The sequence below is a fragment of the Zootoca vivipara genome, chromosome 3, assembly GCF_963506605.1.
Source record: "Zootoca vivipara chromosome 3, rZooViv1.1, whole genome shotgun sequence".
Taxonomy (NCBI): Eukaryota; Metazoa; Chordata; class Lepidosauria; order Squamata; family Lacertidae; genus Zootoca; species Zootoca vivipara.
Genome location: NC_083278.1, coordinates 45,427,156 through 45,447,689, shown reverse-complemented (window position 1 = coordinate 45,447,689; position 20,534 = coordinate 45,427,156). Strand labels below are relative to the sequence as shown.

The 20,534-nt window shown below is 41.0% G+C and overlaps 1 protein-coding gene across 2 annotated transcripts in view; it reads left to right on the top strand.

Annotated features, from left to right (window-relative positions):
• Window positions 1-20,534, top strand: part of ASCC3 (activating signal cointegrator 1 complex subunit 3) — a 203,584-nt gene that overhangs the window by 77,263 nt on the left and 105,787 nt on the right. For both annotated transcript variants that reach the window (XM_035109325.2, XM_035109326.2), the window contains exon 14: window positions 15,704-15,838. In XM_035109325.2, the coding sequence (XP_034965216.2) occupies window positions 15,704-15,838 (135 nt within the window). The remainder of the gene's footprint in view (window positions 1-15,703; window positions 15,839-20,534) is intronic.

Below are 20,534 nucleotides of genomic sequence, written 5' to 3'. Positions count from 1 at the left end.
CTTTCAGATTGAAGCTAGTTTGAGATTGATTTTGAATTATTCTACCCCTCCCTCCATATGCTGGTCTATGACCGTGATAAAGTTGTTGTTGTTGTTGTTGTTGTTGTTGTTGTTGTTGTTGTTGTTGTTGTTGTTAGGAAAGGCATCAAACAGCAGTATTTCTAAAGAAATCACAGGATAGCTCTGTGTTGTGAGTAACATTGTGTGTATACCGATTCAGAAGCCCTGGAGCCAGAGTCAACAGCATACACAGTCATACTTTCACACTCCAGTTTAAAAGTGCACATTAAAGAAATTATGCATTCAATGTCATGTCTAGTAGTTCAGTTCCACTGACTTTATTTACATCTCAAATGCAGCCAAAAAAGGAATCCTATGTTGCAGGGAGGTGGGAGGAAACTTGTTCTTTGAAGATGCTCAAAGGTGGTGGTATTACTTATTTGTTGGAGGTACTTTATTTTGGTATCACCACTTCGGGTGTCTAAAAATATTAGTGTTTTATTGGCATTGGCAGAATAAGCATAGCATTATGAAGAAATAATTTGGAAGCAATGCATTTTTCCATACTCAAAACTAAGACTGGATTTATTATTACCTGCATTACTGTAGCTACTATGATTTATTAATAGTTTGTGATAGGCTTTTTGACAGCTTGATAAATTATATCCACGGGTTATCCTTTATCTACTATTCTTAGCTCCTGAAAGAACATAGCATCCTAACAAGGCACAATTTTCACATCTGCAATTCATGCTGGTTTGCTTCAGTCCCATTACTGTAATACAGGTTGTAGCGTGTGATATTCAGATGATATTGTATGTTGGTGTTCATTAATAGATGTTGCATGTGTTACTGCTATTAAATAATAAAGGACAGTGGGAGGTAGTTTTATTCTACACAGGCATGTGCTTATGACAGATGGAAAAAAATCTTTTCATGTTGATTTTTCAACTGTCGTGCTCCGCAAGACTTCGAGCTCCTCTTGGCTATTGGGAAATTAGAAGTTGGCGAATCAGCCTTTAATTTTTATCCATCTGTTCAAACTAATGAGATGTCTCGTTTGTAGGCTTCACTTTGAATTACTCAATGCAAGCGCAGTGATAGCATTCTTCCCTCAGCCCCTCCTCCTGCGTTAACTTGCCGAAAGGGCAAGATGTCTTAGTCTTGCTGTGTTTTTCCCTCTTTTATGGAAACCTTTAAAAAATAGGTGAAAAAACGCACACACAAAACCTGCATACAGAGTTGACTTGCTTTCTCGGTTGTGTTTACGAAAGCTGTAGGTTTCTAGAGCACTGCCTGCTCCCTTAATATTTCTACTAAAAATGTATTGGAACAGTTCTAATTGAAAAATCTAAATACTCAAAAGATTTTGAGTATGACATTGGATGCTGCTTTGAGTTCCCTTTCCAAATGGTTAACTGTCTCCCTCCCCCGGTGAATATTTTCCTATGCCTGCTAGTTTAATCTTTAATTATTTTTTTCTCTTGTTTGGAAAAGATGGAAGAAGAGATCCTTAGTTTCAGTTTCTTCTTTTAGGTTCCTGACAAGCATGTTACTATTGTTTTCAAATGGAAGATCAAGAGTCATCCTTCTGCCCTAGGTTAGTGTGACTAGTCTTGGGCAAAAGAGGTCAATATATTGGTGAAGTGGGGCTGAGCTAGGTAGGATCATGGAAAGCATAGGATGCTTTTTTAAATTAGCCAGCAAGACACAGGGAAGGGGGAAATGAATTTGGAGGAAAGTGTGGCATTCCTTTCCTATAACTTTCAGTGCCCATTATGCTGGCCACCACGTGTGAACTCCTTTCCACAGAAGGAAGTCAGCCAAAGCCCAACATTTAGGATATAGGTGTACATTAGGATATAGTACATTAGGTTATGGGTGATGGGGAAATGACACCGTATTTGTGAATTTAAAACAAAACAAAACAAAACCCTCCACCAGCAGGTAATGCTGAACCTGGAGTGGGAAAACTCTGATTTGATTTGATTTTGTATATTTTTCTGCCACTTTTCCAAAAACCAATCTGAACTCAACTCAAAAGCAGCTCACAATGTTAAAGTGTTATCAAATAAAAACAACACTTCCCAATACAATAAAGGAACCAGAACAATGTGATGTTGACATAATGGAGTAGGGTGGCAACATGTCCGCTTCACAGAGGAGACACTATTTGAAGGGCTCTCAGAGTACAGTCTATTTCAGGGATGGGGAACCCCAGGCCAAGATAAAAAATTCTCATTGATTGCTCTGCCCCGCTTTGTGTCTGACCCTGCTTTCCACTGGTGTGTTACTTCCAGGAGGTTGATCAGAACGGTATGTGACCTCAGGCTGTCAAATGTGGCCCACCCCACTCTATTTGAAAGGTGTCCAACCCAGATCTGTTTTAAACCCAAGAAACCATAAGAAGGAAGGGCAGAAGCTTTAAAGCTGCGCATCAGCAGCACTCAGATAGCAGAGGAACATAGGTCACTGGTCACAGTCAGCTCCACTATGATGATATAATTAATATTTACATTATTTACATAAATTTGCATCTGTACATATAAATTAGGATATACTGTACAGTTTTTATGCAAACTACTGTTCTCTTTTGTCCTCTGTTTTAGTGATGACTTTCTTTTCTTTTCTTTTGTGTCAATATGTAATTGACCACCTTATCATGGAATAAGTGTTAGTTTGTGTTACAGGAGGGGAAGAGAAGGAACAAATTTAACAGTGATCATACGTATTGAGAAGCAGAAATGTGTTATTTAGACTGTCATTTGTTGATTAACTGATAAAATCCTTCCTTGCAGTCAACAGATTTTGCATTTTTTATGGCTTGTTTTAATCATGTATGTTTAAAACAGTGCTTTTCAAAAGATGGGGCACCCCATCCCACCCAGAGGGAGATATGAAGGTTTTAGGGTAGGTGCAGATGTGTTTTTTTTTTAAAGTACAGTATAATTTTAAAATAATTAAAATTCATAATATTTCAATCCTTTTGAAATTTTGAATAAAATAATTCAGAAAGCTAGGTTTGAAGGGAGACGTGGGATTTTCTTGTTACCTAAAAGTGGGCATGGGTTTTAAAAGGTTGAGAAGCACTATGTTAGACTTGGTGTGCTTCCCTACAAAGTAAGACTAGAATACACATTCAAAACATTAAATATATGTAAAGCATGTTGGTTCTCACATGTTTCCTGTCATATTGGGAAGAAAATTACATGCATCCATAAAACTCTTAATATAATACACTAATGCGTAATGATGCTTTAACAATAACACTGAAGCGAGAACTGCTGTTGAGAATGTCAGCCTTTAGTTACTTTGCATATTACTGCTTTTATTATAGACAGAAATTGCAGGAATGGAGAGCAGTGGCACTGCTGAGTAGTGTCTTCTGAACTAATGATTACATTTTAGTTTTGACCTGCTTGCAACTTCTTCTAATTTCACACATGGATGTTTCCTGATCTATAAACTGCAGTGCATGCACTCCTAATTTGTACGTGGTGTTTTTAAGGGATTTTTTTTTAATGCAAGAGGAGTTTAGTTTTCCATATTGTAGAACCAGCTAGCATTCTTTCGTGTCAATAAGACAGCTTGGTTTTTCAAATCACTTTGCTTCAGGAACAGTCCCAAGAAGGGGAAAGCTGCAAAAATTTGCCATGCTTTTCATTTGCAATCCTCTTTATGCATTCTTGAAACCCCCTTTCTTTCCCACACATATTATTTGTACCTGCCATCCTCACCCATACAGCTCACACACTTAAATACTCATCCTCAAAATTAATGGTGAGACCCAGGTGGCGCTGTGGGTTAAACCACAGAGTCTAGGGCTTGCTGATCAGAAGGTTGGCGGTTCGAATCCCTGCAACGGGGTGAGCTCCCGTTGCTCAGTCCCAGCTCCTGCCCACCTAGCAGTTCGAAAGCACATCAAAGTGCAAGTAGATAAATAGGGACCGCTCCGGCGGGAAGGTAAACGGTGTTTCCGTGTGCTGCTCTGGTTCGCCAGAAGCAGCTTTGTCATGCTGGCCACATGACCCGGAAGCTGTCTGCGGACAAACGCCGGCTCCCTCGGCCTATAGAGCGAGATGAGCGCCGCAACCCCAGAGTCGGACACGACTGGACCTGATGGTCAGGGGCGCCTTTACCTTTACCTTTACCACAGCATTGCCACCTCCAACGTGTTTTCACAACAACTCTCATTCCATTCTCTTTCTGGACCCTTTGCTTTGCAGCTGGTGTTCATGCGCTTGCCCCAATGCTCAAAACCATCATATTATAATGCTAGGGAAACATAATTTGTCCTTTAGGTAGGAGAGCAATAACTAGTGAGTGCTGTGTGGAATGTGGTTCCAGGTTGCTTAGCTGCATTTCCTTTAAGTTTATTCAAATGTGCATTTTCTTTTAATTTTTGTACTGTATTTATTTCAAGCCTGTCATAATATAGAGATGAATTTCTGTCTTTTACTTGACTTGGGTTTAGGAGTATTTAGGACCATTTTGAAGTCACGTTAACAATGGAATCCTTTGTGTGACTACTCAGATGTAAATCCCATTGAGTTCAATGAGATTGACTCCCATTTGTGTGTATATAGGATGCAACCTGTGGCTGCTATTTTTAAAGTGTACATTAGCTCATAGTATGTCAGCCCCAGTTTAAGTAACATTCTTCCTTCCTCTCTGAAAAGTCTGTGCTTAGTGGCATCCCCCCTTTTTTTTGCCTTATTTGGTGTAAGGGTGGGTTCCGACATTGAAGAGGAAAGCTGGAAAGTGCTGATCGGCTCTCGTCATAGCCAGCCCCTACTTGGGGTGTCACCCCAGGAAGGATGCATATCAGCAAGATTTTCCTATGTACTGTAGTGACCGTGTAATGTAGGGTGTTGAGTCTCCTGAAGGAATATGTCTAAATGCAACCTTACACAGGTAGATTTAGGTAAACTCTAGGATTTACCTTCTAGCCACTCAGTCAGTTCTGTACTGTGGGTTGGTGTTGGCATAGCCATATGTTTATAGTCGTGCTTTTCAGCAATATTTGATGTGTCTGAATGCTTTCATATGACAGAACTGTCCTATGCTACCTGCTTTTCTCTTCTTTTTTTGCAGCCTTGGGTTTGTTTGTTGTGACAAGTAGTGTAGAGGTGAGCAGAGTGGCAGATTCCTTCACCTCTCTGAGGTAATGAGGCAAAAAGCCTGAAGTAACTTGGAAGGCATGAAAGTGCTGCTCAGCTGGAAAGGGAATTGAAGTTTTCTGATGAATTTAAGGAACTTCCTCTCCGTTGGGGTAGGGGACACTTGTGGTAGGCTGTAGGCTTTGGGGGAATCCGTCACCTTAGTTGTAGACTACCTTTTATATACATCTCACTCAAGGTGTTTTGCAGTAAAGCATTAAAAAATATTAAGCATGTAAGTCTTTTTAAGGGTCCATTGCACATGAATATGAATGAATCAAATTAGTTCCTTAGAGGCCAGTTTAACCATATAACATATTTAGCACATTATGAAAATTCTAGAGGGTAGGGAATCTGTGGTCCTTCAAATATTGGATTCCCAACCACATTAAATCCTATCAACCCGACCAGTCCTGTAGACCAGCAACAGCAGGCCACAGGTTCCCCGACTCCTGATTTAAGCTATGTACCACCTGCTAAAAAAGGGACCCAGGTGGCGCTGTGGTTAAACCACTGAGCCTAGGGCTTGCTGATCAGAAGGTCAGCGGTTCGAATCCCTGGGACGGGGTGAGCTCCCATTGCTTGGTCCCAGCTCCTGCCAACCTAGCAGTTCAAAAGCACGTCAAAATGCAAGTAGATAAATAGGAACCGCTACAGCGGGAAGGTAAACGGCGTTTCCCTGCACTGCTCTGGTTCGCCAGAAGCGGCTTTGTCATGCTGGCCACATGACCTGGAAGCTGTACGCCGGCTCCCTCGGCCAATAATGCGAGATGAGCGCGCAACCCCAGAGTCGGTCACGACTGGACCTAATGGTCAGGGGTCCCTTTACCTTTACCTTTACCACCTGCTAAAGCAATATAGCTGTGGTCCAGTTTAATATTATTAGGGGGATTTGTCGGTAAATATAATCTGTTTTAGCAGGGGCAGTTAGGACCTGTGTTCTGTATTGCGGGTTTGGTTCCAGGACAAAGACAAAATGGCTCAAAGTCAGGAAGCCCAGAACCGACCCCACCCCTACCATCCGACGTGGAGGGCTGCTAACCAGGCTCTGGGAAAGTTGCAGTAAGGACCTGAGACGCTTCCAGAGCTGTCCCATGACATTCCCAGAGCCCAGCAAGCAAGGAAAACCCACTAGATGTGTGGGATGGGGGGGGGGAATAAATGGAACAGTGGGTTTTCCCAACTCTCCATTTATTTATTTATTTATATATTTATTTTTCCAGACACCCTCATAAGTTGTATACAATACACCTATACATAATACACTCTCTGTATATTGAGTGCATGAGCATATGGGAGAAGATAACAAGGGTGTCTGGCTATATGTAGTCAGAATATTTATTAGTTTTCCTCATTCCAGGGTTGGTTGGGCTGCTTGTAATTTTGAATAATAACCCTTCAAGTTCATTGGCATCCACAGAAATGTGTTTGTTAGCTGTCTAATGACTTAAATTTTCAAGGCAATAGGCTAGCCACTCTTGCTTAATTTTTGTACCAGAATAGACACTGCTGTTTCTATATATTTGAATTGTTACTGACAGGAATGTTTACCTATCAGTAGAAGCTGGCAAAAGATTAAGCGATCAATTGTGTCACAGTAAAAAAATAAAATCTTGTTTAACCTTCAGGCTCTCCATACTTGGATTTTGAAAAGGCTTATGGTAGATCAAAGTCTCCTATAAATTTTGTAGTTGCAGGTTAGATCTGTTTGTGCTATAGATCAGTAATTTGGCTAAGGACAGGAAGCAAATGGACAGTACACAATGGAGGAAAGAATCCCTGTTGGGATTAACTAAATCGTATAGTCTGGTGTGGGGTGAGAAGTGAAGTTAAGCCACGTTGCAGAGCATGCCAAATTATTTAACATAACAAAAATCAGACTGTGAAGAATTTTAGAGGAATTTCTTCAAACCGTGTGAATGGGCAACAGAATGACCAATGGGATCAGTATAAGTTAGTGCAAGTGCACATTGGTATAAAATAAAAGCAAACCACATCCTGACTTGGACCCCCTTTGGTGTGCTAAATGTTCCTCTTTCTCATAGAGTAAAATTTAGGATATATGGTAGCATTTATTTATGTTTTTGTAACATTGTGCCTTTTATATATATTCATAGTATAGTCATACCTCTTCTTGCGAATGCTTCATGTTGCGTTTTTGGGGTTAAGAACGCGGCAAACCCATAAGTGTTTACTTCTGGGTTTCACCGCGTGCGCAGAACCTTTCTGCGCACTTCACACATGTCCAGAAGCGTTCTGCGCGGTTCGTGCATGCGCAAAAGCGCTCTATCGCTCGCCGCACATGCGCAGAAGCGCCACTGTGGTTGCAGACTTTTCAAGGTGCGAATGGCACCCCGGAACAGATCATGTCCACAACCAGAGGTACCACTGTATGACCATTTTTGAATGCTATTTACATTTCTGTTTACCTTATCTCAGAAATGGTATCATCGTACTTTTAAGCATTTGGTTGCTTCAGATGGTTGCATAAGTAAAATAGCTGGAAAGAAGATTTCTGTCTTTCAGTGTGCATAATTTAATTTGATGTAAGTAAATATGTCATGCCTTTAATTCTGGATTTAATGCTCTAAAGGTGTAGTGAATATGCCATTAGTGGCGATCTTGCATGCTAGCTGGTAACAAATTGATTCTTGCTAAAATAAATAAATAAATAAAATAAAGTAGATTATGCAAATATAAATTACCCCACAAGCTTTTAAGCTGCAAAAGTTACCTTTGGAAGTCATGCTTTGCCATTAGTATTCTAGATTTTTCTTCAATCAAGTGAGTTTTAGGCTTTATACAGGACTATTCCAGCCTCACAAATTGTCGTATATACTCAAGCCAACTTTTTCAGCACATTTTTTATGCTGAAAAAGCCCCCCTTGGCTTATACTCGAGTGAGGCGGGCAGCAGCAGCGGAGGGACGAGCGGCCCAAAAGGAGCCCTTTCTCGCTGCTGGTCCCGCCGCCGCCCGCCTCTCGCAAGGGTAGGCACAGTAGCCGTGGTTGGGAGAGGCGCTGTGCTGTGCTGTGCCTCTCCCAACTGTGGCTCCTATGCCTGCTCCGAGCGGCAGAGGCGGTGGCGGAGGGACGAGCGGCCCGAAAAGAGCCCTTTCAGGCTGCTCCTTCCTCTTCTGCCGGTTTGTGGTGTGATGAACACTCAAGTCAATAAGTTTTCCCAATTTTTTTTGGGGGGGGGGTAAAATTAGGTGCCTCGGCTTATATTCGGGTCAGTTTATACTCGAGTATATACGGTAAGTAGAAAGTTAATAATAAGAATTAGATTCAAAGCTGTAAACGTATAAGTTACAGCACAAATAACAAATGACATGAGAGATTTGTTTCTGTCCCTTTCGCACATCTTCCACTTTTAACCACATTTCACATCAACTTTACTCTTGATTCAATTCTGAAGTAAATTCAAAAAGAATGCAAATGTACTGCTTATATGGCATATGCTGGCATTCCTTCACTATGTTTTCCAATTTCAACAAATGGAGTCATTAAATAGTTAATTGGTAACCTTGGTCTGTAACTTTTGGAGTATTAGTTCAGTATTAGTTCAGCAAGCTTTATGTATGTACAGGCAGTCGAGTCATTATACTGAGCCTTTACCATTAATGAACTTCTTGATCAGTAGGAGATGGCATGCAATGTGTCCATGGTTGTGTTTGCACCGCATACAAACAATGTTATGTCCAATAGCAGGAGGGAGCTGCAGTGACCTTCAGACTTGTATATTACTTTTTTCTCATACTGACATGGCTAAGAGATGGACTTTGGCTGATCTTGACTTGTTTTATTCATTCTAGGGATCATGGCTTATTCCAAATTACAGTTTAAATAAACCAGCTGGCCACAGTTTGGAATAAATTAACATGATTATTTAAATTATAAACCGCTTATATGCAAAAATGGCTTTTAAGTGGTTTACAACTATGAAATCAGTTATAAAATCTGTACAAAATTAAAATACACAATAATAATCCAAGCAAACCATTTAAACTTCCTCAACTAAAATGTACAATCAAGGAAGTTTAAAAGCATGGCAGTTAAAACAGTTAAAACAATAAGACTAGAAGTTCAGGTTCAGATGAATGCTTGCCAAAAAGGCATGTTTTCAAGAGGCAATGCCAATACAGATGGAAACTCTCATATTTCAGCAGGAAAAGCTATCCGCAACACTGGTACCACCAGTGAAAAAGCCCTCCTCTGATAATCATCAGGTTGTGGCAAAACCAACCATGTTCCATTTGCTGAACATGTTGCCATTAGCAGGCATTTGAAGGAAATATGGTTTTTCAGGTAACCTTGTTCAGAGTTATTTAGTAGCAGAACCTTAAAACTGGTGCAATGGCTAATAGGCAGCTAGTGAAGATTCCTCCATACTGGCAAGATATATGCCCAATAAGGAGCACCACCCAGGCTGCAGTGTTCTGCATAAGCTGCAATCTCTGAACTAGAGAAGCCCCACATAGAGTCACTGCAATAGTCCAGGTATGATGCTATCAATGAATGTGTCACAGTGGCTAAATTATCCCAATCCAGCAAAGGGTGTAGTTGACATACCAACCAAAGTTGGTGATACTCTTTACAACAGAGGCTGCCTAGGTCCATAGACAAAGATGGATCCAATCTGTGTACCTGTTTTCCAGAGGGAGGCCATATAGGCTGGCCACACACACCCCAGTTGTCAGACCTGGTAACCACTTACCCATAGCGTGTCTTCTGTAACTGGATTCAGCTTCAGTTCACTGACTCTCATCCAATGCACCCCTGCATCCAGACAGTGGTTCAGCTTATGTATGGCCTTTCTTGACTGAAATCAAATAGAAAAGTAGATCAGAGTGTTGCAAACCTCCTGATGATTGTTCCCAATGTGGGTACTCAATTGCAACGCCCCATAAGATGTAGACGGGTAGTCCCCCAGTTCTCTGCTGGTGGTCATGCAAATAGGATAGGAACCACCAAACTCCCAAACCACAGAGATAGTCCCCTAGGATACCATGGTTAATGGTATCAAAAGCAGGTGAAATACTTAGCAGCAGCAGCAGGGCTACACGGCCTGTTTCTCCTTCAAAGGAGATCATATTTTCAAGATAAACCACCCATGGTCCAGATAGTAGGACAAGCCAAAACTCAAGGAAACTGCATATGAATGCTGGCAAAATCCTTCATCCAGTTGCATTGGAAGAATTAGAGGAGTATATGACTTGCATATTTGAAATACCAACTTTAAGGCTATTGAAGAATATCTCCTAGAAACAAATGCTTTGCAGTTATTTCAACCATTATCTCTTCCGTTCATCTTGTCAGAAGTTGTTTTAACTAAATCACCAGTGATGGTGTGGTCTGGTATACTTGAAAGTTTTCCTGATTAGGCTGTAATCTTATTTAGGAAACCATAATGAGGAAATAAAGACTGAATAGCACTTTAAATCCAGCTGGCCAGAAAAAAGCCAATCTCAATATTGCTAATAAGCTTCAAAATCTGTAGGTGTTCATCATTTGTCTCTTAGAAGTCGGCAGGGGAATCTGCCAATAACAAGATAGATGTATCATCTGGCTAAAATAGTGCTTGCTGCAATACTTGCTGTGGTTCAGCAAATGTTGAAGGGGCAAAAGCAGCTCTGTAAATCTAGATGGCAAGATGTAAAGTTTGTACAAAGCACACAGTAATGATGTCTTACTTGCTTGTTACCAGCTAGCCATTTTATAGAACTGAAATTAAATTAGGTAGTACAGTATCTTGGAAATCGTTTGCTTTGGTGGTCAAGTATACGTGAACCTAGGAAACTTTTAGTGTCCAAAGGGGGATTGAAGAAGTTGATGGTTAACAGGGTTTTCAGCATCTGCAATGGCCATGGAGACTATTAGATGTAACAGGGTTCAAAGCTGATGTCAAGCACTGAAGAGATTTGTTAGCAAGAGAGTAATTCAATGGAAGAGAACAGTAAGTAGGTCAGGGGGAGGCAGACATCAAGTCCTTTAAAATTCTGTTTCACTAAAGATACAGCAAAGACATTCCCTTTTCTTTATCCTTGAAGTGATAAATGTATCTTTCGATTTTGTCATCCCAGTATAGTTTGCCTATTTATACACACAAACTAAGGAAGGGGGAAAGGTGCTGATTGTTGTTGGAAGTAGTAGACCATCAGTGTGCCACCACTGACTGACTTGCACGCAAAAGTTTTTTAGAAGTTTTTTAAGGCTGAATATATTGATAGCACTGAACTGTAAATTTTCCCACAATCCATGGACAGGCAAAAACCTAGTTTGAGAAAACTTTGTGACCTCCTTATCAGAATGGGAAAAGCCACTCAAGAAATATTAAATAAATGCTCACAGTTTCTACACTTTTTGCTAAATAATAATAAATAAATAAATAAATAAATAAATAAATTTTACTTTATACCTCGCCCTCCCCAGCCAAGGCCGGGCTCAGAGCGGCTAACACCAAATATAAAACAACTAGTTAAACTACAACTCAACAACAAGACTAAATACATTAAAATTAAAATTATAAATTATAAAAATGCAGCCTCATACAAAAGGGGGAGGGAAAATGGGGGAGGGGATCAGGTTGGCTCCAGGCCAAATGCCAGGCAGAACAACTCTGTCTTACAGGCCCTGCGGAAAGATATCAGGTCCCGCAGGGCCCTGGTCTCGGTAGACAGAGCGTTCCACCAGGTCGGGGCCATGGTTGAAAAGGCCCTGGTTCTAGTTGAGGCTAATCTGATTTCCTTCGCGCCCGGGACCTCTAAGGTATTACTATTTATGGACCTTAAGGTCCTCTGTGGGGCATACCGGGAGAGACAGTCCTGTAAGTACGAGGGTCCTAGGCTGTAAAGGGCTTTAAAGGTCAAAACCAGCACCTTAAATCTGACCCTGTACTCCGCCAGAAGCCAGTGCAGCTGGAAAAGCACTGGGTGAATATGCTCCCATGGCAGGGACCCCGTGAGGAGCCTCACTGCAGCATTCTGCACCCGCTGGAGTTTCTGGGACAGCTTCAAGGGCAGCCCCGCATAAAAGCACTCGTTGTTGTAGGATGGTTGTCCATGCCTACCCTAAGCTAAATATTTCAAACATAAGTGGATTCTGTGCCAAAAGTACATTGGGGAAAATACATTGGGGAAACTTGCAGGGAAATGAGGCTTTGAAAAATAGTGTACAGCAGGGATAGCCAGTATGGTGCCCTCTAAATGTTGTGATTTGCAGTTCTCATCAGCACCAGCCAACATGCCCAGTGGTCAGGGATGATGGACATGGCAGTCCACAACATCTGGAAGGGAGAATGATGCTGATTTGCCACATTGGTGTACAATAAATTATTATTATTATTATTATTATTATTTATACCCTGCCAAGTGTTCCTGTTGGGAGGCATTGATTCAAAGTTATCAGAGCTAACTTTAATCACCGAGAACTAACATGGCTGAGCTTGAAGTGGCGTCTAGTTTTTACGCGTTCCTCTCTAGTGATGATCAATATTAATTACAGATAATCAAAGGGCATGAGATGAAGCCTTCTGCTCATCAAAATTTGAGTGTTTGTTCAACTTCAAGCTGAATTAATTTTTTATATATATACCAGATGCAAAAATGCATCAAAATTGGATAAAGCACCCCCCCCCCCAAAAAAATGTATGTGTTTTTCTGGTCTACTAGTTTAACCATAAACTGAAATTCTTAACAGGATGATAATTCTCAGTTGCAGTGGCATCACGGAAGAAGGATTTTACCACTGCCTGCTCCACTGGGCAGGAAAAGGATCTGTGCCAAAACTGGTCAGCTTCAAAATGTCACCATTTAATCTGCCTTTGCCGCCACCAGACTCTTTGATGATAATGACTGAGATCAACAAAATGATTAGGTTTTCTAGCCAGAGATTATTTGGAAATGTTTTGAGAAGATTATCCAATCACAATTCCTCAGGGCCATTCTCAGGATCCCCCCTTCTGTTGCGGGTACGATCATGAGATTGGAGACCGGTTGCCAAGCCTTTACGTATGTGGCCCTGAAAGCAAAATTATGGCTATGGCTCAAACTATGTTTTAGACCGATGGGTTTGGCCCCCCTGATTCTGAGGGATAATTTTAAATCTCCATGGGAAAGGGAAGTGGTAGAGGAAGTGCAAAAGTGCGGTCTGTCCTCCCTTTATATTGAGTCCATGACATACAGCCGCGCTAAAGCGATGATCGCTCAGAGATTGGGGGATATCGCCAGACAGGAGGACATAGCCCGCGTGAAATCTGGGATGTTTTTAGGGGAGCAGGTTATCGGTCTGCACCAGCCCGTTACCTGGCGGATATCCACTACGTGGAATACTGCAGACTAATTACTGCGGCTAGACTGAATGTCCTTGATTCAGCGGTTTTGAGGGGAAGCTTTGGAGGAGTCCCATACGGTCAGAGAATGTGCCATTGTGCCTTGGGTGAGGTAGAATCCACAGAACACATTCTATTGAGTTGTCCCTTTTATAATGATTTAAGGCAATATCTTATAGACCCGTATTTATCTCAGTTTAGTTCCCGACCAAGAGAACAACAGGCAGCATATTTGCTAAACAAGCCCACTGGGAAAATAACCTTCTCAGTGGCTAAATTCCTCTTCCTGGCGCTCAAGTGTCGGAAACGTATAATCGAATGTCTTGATGTGGGTTATCTGTAGGAGGTTTAGTAGCGCGGTCATACCCCATTTATGTATCCCTCTGATGCCTTTAGTTTTATATTTTTATGTATCCCTCTGATGTCTTCAGTTTTATATGTTTATCTTTGTATTGAGAAATGTTTTTTTTTCTGACTATCGGTCGAATAAAGTATATTGATTGATTGATTGGTTTTGAGAATATCCACATTTGTAGGTAGTCTTAATAATGGTGGTCAGCCATCCCATCAGAAAGGTTGAATAGGAAATAGTGCTACCAAAATGGAATGTTCAGTGACAAGAGTGTCTCAAAGGTGTTCACTTCACATAGAATTGTAGAGTTGGAAGGGACCCTGGGGATCATCTAGTTCAGCCGCCTGCAATGCAAGAATATGCAGCTGTGCCATACAGGGTTCAAACCTGCAACCTTGGCATTATTAGCACCATGCTCTAACCAACTTGTTGGACTACAACTCCCCACAGTGTGGACATTGTCCTGGGTTCAATGAGAGTTGTCGTTCATGAGAGCGCCAGATTGGGGAAAGCTGCTTCAAGTTGTTTGTTTGTTGCCACCCAGCGCAGAATATGAGGGAGAAGGTGCTGTATTTGGTAGAAATTGAATCCACTGTTGCATTTTTAACATAGTAAGAAATATATTTTTGATTTATTTCTCTCTTCTTTTTCGCTAAAGCTACCTCTGTTCAAGGAAAGTATCACCTTCTTCCTTTAAACCACTTTCAGTAGTGTTTTTAAAAAGTCTTCAGCAAGATTTGTTAATCCCTCCCTCCCCCCCCCCCCCCGATAGTCATAAAATTGTGTAGTGTTAACCTGGAGACATTTCCTTTGTGCTTTGCTTGCATATTTTGTCATTTAAAAGCTTAGTTTTTCCCTAAGAAAAGCTACACAAGCTCTCAGCTCTTGAGACACCAGAACTAGCTTTGAACTTCAGAGTACAGATCTAATTACACAGCTTGTAGCCGTGGAACCACTTTTCTCTATTCCAAATTACTTTTCCCAACTTATTTGCATAATGTAATGCATAGAGGTTAGCCACTGAAATAAAATAAAATACAAAATCTCTTGACATACTTAGGACAGGCTAAGTTAACCCGCTTAGAACCGCAGGGTTGTTCTGTTTTATATGCTCATTCAGTAGACTGAAATAAAAAGATATATTTTGAAAGTACTGTGCATCATGGTCTTGGATCGAGGCTGGTCTTTTCCTTTCCTTTTAAAAAAAGTTTTAGTCCTGAAGTAAATGAAGTTGTTGCCATCCAATTCAGGTAGCGTAGTGCGGGTTTATAAAGCTATATACAATTTTAGGAGAGAGAATAGGGATACATTTTTCTCTCTTATAACGCTAAAACCCTGGGTCACCCACGTTGCTATACACACTGCAGTTAAAATATCATTCTCCCTGGTATGCTTGTTTTCTACATGTGATGATATCTTGTTCTTGAAGCCTATGAGCACTCATATACAGTCCAAAGTGGTCCACGCACTACTTGTATGACCTCATATGCTCTTTGTGAGGACTAAGCCTAAGTTAGAGCTCTGAAACTGAATTGTAGACTGTGAAAAAGAAAAGGGGGGAAAGTGTTCATGCTTTCATTTGCTGTACATACCATCTATTTGTTTGTTCTAAATTGGAACAGGCTGGATAACCTGTGGACCTCTAAAGGTTGTTGGGCTCCATCTTCCATCTTCCCTGATCAATGGCCATGCTAGCGAAAGCTGATGAGAATTTGAGTCAAACAGTCTCTGGAGGGCCAGAGGTTAACTAACCCCGATTAAAATGACTTCTATGTGTTTATTATTTAATTTAGTCCTAAACCACTAGTATTATTAACCAATTCCTATTGCTAAATAATTTTTGAAAAATCTTTTTTATTTCAAGGTGATGGTGTTTGTTCATGCTCGGAATGCTACTGTCAGAACTGCAATGGCTCTTCGTGAGAAAGCTAAAAATAATGGTCACATTTGCTACTTTTTACCAACCCAAGGTCCTGACTATGGGCAACTAGAAAAACAAGTAAGTGGTTTCTATGGCTAATTGGTTTTGATGTCCTACCAAAACAAGATCCATTAATATCTTCCTGTTTTTACTGCTTACCATGGTGTGTTTTTCTTTTGTTTTTTAATGGATTAAACATTTTGTTCTGTGTTTGAAGACACTAAGGGTTAAATTTCACAAGCATTGCATTTACCTTTTGTCTGCTTCTAGGGCTACAAATACGTTTTTTTTCTGATGAAAGCAGTATTTTAAACATGAATGTGGCATTCATGATTTATGCAAGGCAGATGTATGTCGAAACATATTGTAAGCAGTAATCCATAAGACTTTTGCTGTTGCCTCATAGCATGGGAGCCAATGTACCATTTAACCCTCTTGCAACACCTTGGAAACATCACAAGGTCTTGACTATATGAGAGCTGTCCTCAACTTGGTTCCTTCTCATGCCACCATTTTTAAGTTGCCAGGAGATTAATTTCACACCGAGAAGGAGCACCATGTGCATTCTTCTCAAAGGCCTCAATCTTTTAGTTAGAACAACATGACACCTACACCCATGAATATAGTGTCAAGTGGCCCCTGTTTGTAGGATTCCTAGTTTCCTTGGGGGGGAGGGGAAGAGATGTGATATGAATACGATAAATAAAATATTCACAATATTTCGTATCTCTGATAGTATTTCACATTGTGGCAGCTGCTGGCTGTTAATCAATGCTAGTGTTGTGGTAGTTTACCAAGAGTGAATCATTGGCATTCTAAGTTGGTCTTAAATAGAGTGTAGATGTTGCTCTGTGAGTACTTTTAGGTGTATATTGAGTTTATGCTCATGTCAGTTGACAAACGTGTCTTCCTACCATAAGTTTATCTAACCATGATCCCCGGTAGCATGGAAACTGGCTCTGGCTGGAGAAGTGAAGGCCTGCATCCTTGACTTCATTTGCCAAACCAACTGGAAACATTACTAATAATTTACCTGTTCTACTTATTCACCAAGCTCTTTACCATTGACTTCTGTATTTCTCCCTGGCTCCAGCTGTGGCTGCAAAGTTCAACCATGGTTAATTTACGGTGGAAGAACGTGTGCTGTCTGCTAATATTTCAACATGGGATTTAAGTGCGTTCACTATTTTTTGTTGTTGTTGGTACTCCTTGACATGTCATGCTAATTAAAATCCATCTGTTAAGATACAGCGACACATTACTAAAACATTAATATTATTTTCCATAAATGACAGTTTGCTGCTAAAACCCATAGGTTGCTCTCTCATTAGTGATAATTAATGGAGCTATTTCACTGCCCTGTGAGACACACGAACAAAAGAGATGTTTTCATCTGCTGATGTTTGCAGGAAAGAGTCATTTGTAGTTTGTAGCTCATTTATGCAAAACATTTATCATAACAAAACCGAAGCAGAGCACATCAAAGGCTTGCTTCAGATATAACCTTGCTTAAAATGTCAGCGGCTTTCCTAGAATCATAGAACTGCAGAGTTGGAAGGGACACTGGCGTTCATCTAGTCCATGGGTAGGCAACCTAAGGCCCGGGGGCTGGATCCGGCCCAGTTGCCTTCTAAATCCGGCCCACGGGACGGTCCGGGAATCAGCGTGTTTTTACATGACTAGAATGTGTCCTTTTATTTAAATGCATCTCTGGGTTATTTGTGGGGCATAGGAATTTGTTCATATTTTTTTTCAAAATATAGTCCAGCCCCCCACAAGATCTGAGGGACAGTGAACCGGCCCACTGCTGAAAATGTTTGCTGACCCCTGATCTAGTCCAACCCCCTGCAATGCAGGAATCCCAACTATTAATGACAGATGGACATCCAACATATGCTTAAAAACCTACATTAAGGAAGGAGTCCATTCTGGGTAATAATAAATTATTATTTATACCCCGCCCTTCCCAGTTCAAAAACCCAGGCTCAGGGCGGCTAACAACAAATTTATAACTCTTAATTGGAATACAACATAAAAGCAGCATAAAATACAGTATAAAAGCACGAATAACAATAAAATGCCAGTTCAATAAGCAATTTGGGTAAAATCCATCCAATAAACATTAGATAGTCACCAGCGCTAGCTAGCTAAATTAGACCTACTTGGGCCAGCGAGGAGGCCAGGGGAGAATTAGCTGTGGGGTCCCAGAGCGGGTAATCTTCATAAAAGGGGGAAGGGGGAAGAGAAGGGAAATAAAAGATCAGGCTGAGTTCAAATTAAAGGCCAGGCGGAATAGCTCTGTCTTACAGGCCCGGCGGAAGGAGGTTAAATCCTGTAGGGCCCTAGTCTCATGGGACAGAGCATTCCACCAGGTTTGAGCCATCACTGAAAAGGCCCTGACAGGGATAGTCTGACTTCCTTAGGGCCCGGAACCTCTAAACTATGGTTATTCATGGATCCATTTCTATGGCTTGAGCCTCATGTGGCCTCAGTGATGTGGAGCGACTTTCATCAGCTTTGGCTGGTGGCTCAGCTGTGCCCCTTTCTGGACAGAGATAGCCTAACTTCAGATGACTATGCTCTGGTAACCTCTAGGGGTAGGCAACTTAAGGCCTGGGGTTCGGATGCGGCCCAATCGCCTTCTCATTCCGGCCCACGGACGGTCCGGGAACCAGCATGTTTTTACATGAGTAGAATGTGTCCTTTTATTTAAAATGCATCTCTGGGTTATTTGTGGGGCATAGGAATTTGTATATATAGTCCGGCCCACCACATGGTCTTAGGGACGGTGGACTGGCCCACAGCTGAAAAAGTTTGCTGACCCCTGCTCTAGGTTATATTACTGCAACATGTTATATGTGGGGCTGCATCTGAAGACGATTTGGAAACTTCAGCTGGTGCAGAATTTGGCATCCAAGTTGCTCACTTGGACAAGACGGTTTCAGCATATGACACCAATCCTGGTCCATCTGCACTGGCTGCCAAGAAGCTTCTGGGCTTTCTGCTGTTAGCATCCTTTTCTGCATTCCCCCCCCCCTCTCCCCTTCTGATTTTAGCATGTTGCAATCTTGTAATGAATTCCTATTAGTGAAGAATTATTTTTAAATGTTCTGAATGAAAATGACTTAGTTTTTTTTTAAAAAAAGGATTATCTTATTTGCTTACTGAGAACAATAATACTTTTTCAGTAAAAGATAAGTTAATCTGGTTTGCGTCTTGCTAAGCAGGTAATTACAAAATTCTGCAGATGAACTTATAAAATGGGGGGGAGTGTTTAATAAATATAGGAGAATGAGATATAGGAGGTGTTATTAATTAACACTGTTCATATTCCCATCTATACTCTGGCAATATCTTTGGCGTAATTAAATAAGATAATATCTCAGTAAAATAAAGTTTAGGGATTGGGTAAGGAGGGACCGACTGCGGCCAAACAAACTTGTGTTCTTAAGAGTAAATGGCCTTGTTTGCGCTTTACATTATCCATCATAGCAAAAATATACTATGGTTTAATGTGAAAGAGCAACCTGCTGATGGGCCCTTTGCTCCTCTCTCATTGTTGGCTTGTGCTGTGAACTGTCCAGCACATCCATCCAAAAAATGAAATTATGAACAATGGGAACTTTGAGTGCAGCTCTACAATATTTTTTCATTTTTCTGTTCTTAATATAGCAATGGAGGCGGGGGGGGGGGGCTTAAAGCAGATATTTGCTAGCTTCAAACATAAGTAACCAAACATTATAAATTAGACTTCTTATTCTTATTTATTTGTACCCTGCACATCTGGCTGGGTTTCCCCAGCCACTCTGGGCGGCTTCCAACAAAGATTAAAAATACGTTAAAACAGTCTTTAAAAACTTCCCTGAACAGGGCTGCCTTCAGATGTCTTCTAAAGGTCAGATACCATACTCTTTGACATCTGATGGGAGGGTGTTCCATAGTCTGGGGTTATCTACATTGTGTCATCCAGATATTTGGGGCTACAACTCCCATCAGCCCCACCTATTATGGTTAGAGATGATTGGAGTATAGTCCACAACATATGGAGGTCATAGGGTTTGCTGTTCCTGGGACAGTTCCGTTCCCAACCTCAATTGTGTGTCTTATGGGTTGCCAATAGAGAAGCAACCCAGCTTTGTCGGGACATGGTTGACTCTGGTAGGTTGGCTTGACTTTGCCCTGATTTAATTGGGGCACGCAGACTCTTCTGTCACAGTAGTCATATGGCAGAGAGGCAGACCCACAGTGATAGTGTGTATGTACACATACATGCATGTGTGGATAGATGGGATACGGTAGTTGAAGGCATATCTTCCCCTTCACTCTGAATAACCCACACCATGAATTATTAACAAATTTTAATTTGTTTGGATACCGGTCAATAATGAAATTCGTTCAAGTTTTAGAAACAAAATTACTTTTGTCCTCATGCTGGGAAAGATGACATTGAAGAGAGAGTCTATTTTACTTCAGCAGCTTCCTATTCCACATAGCATAACATTTTGACAAAATAAAGAGCCAGTGGATTTTTTAAGAGCCTGACAGGAGACAACCTGCCCTTTCAATTTTGAAATAAAAACTCTCATAGGAATTAACAGACATCTGTAAGTAATTAAGAATTACTCTCAGGAATTTATTCTCGACTAAAGCTTTCAGGCATTATGGATGATGTCAATCCCTTTCAGAAACATTAAGAATTGGAAATAGTTGACAGAGAAGGAACACACACACACACAGAAAGAGAGAGAGAGAGAAAGAGAGAGTTAGGATCTGG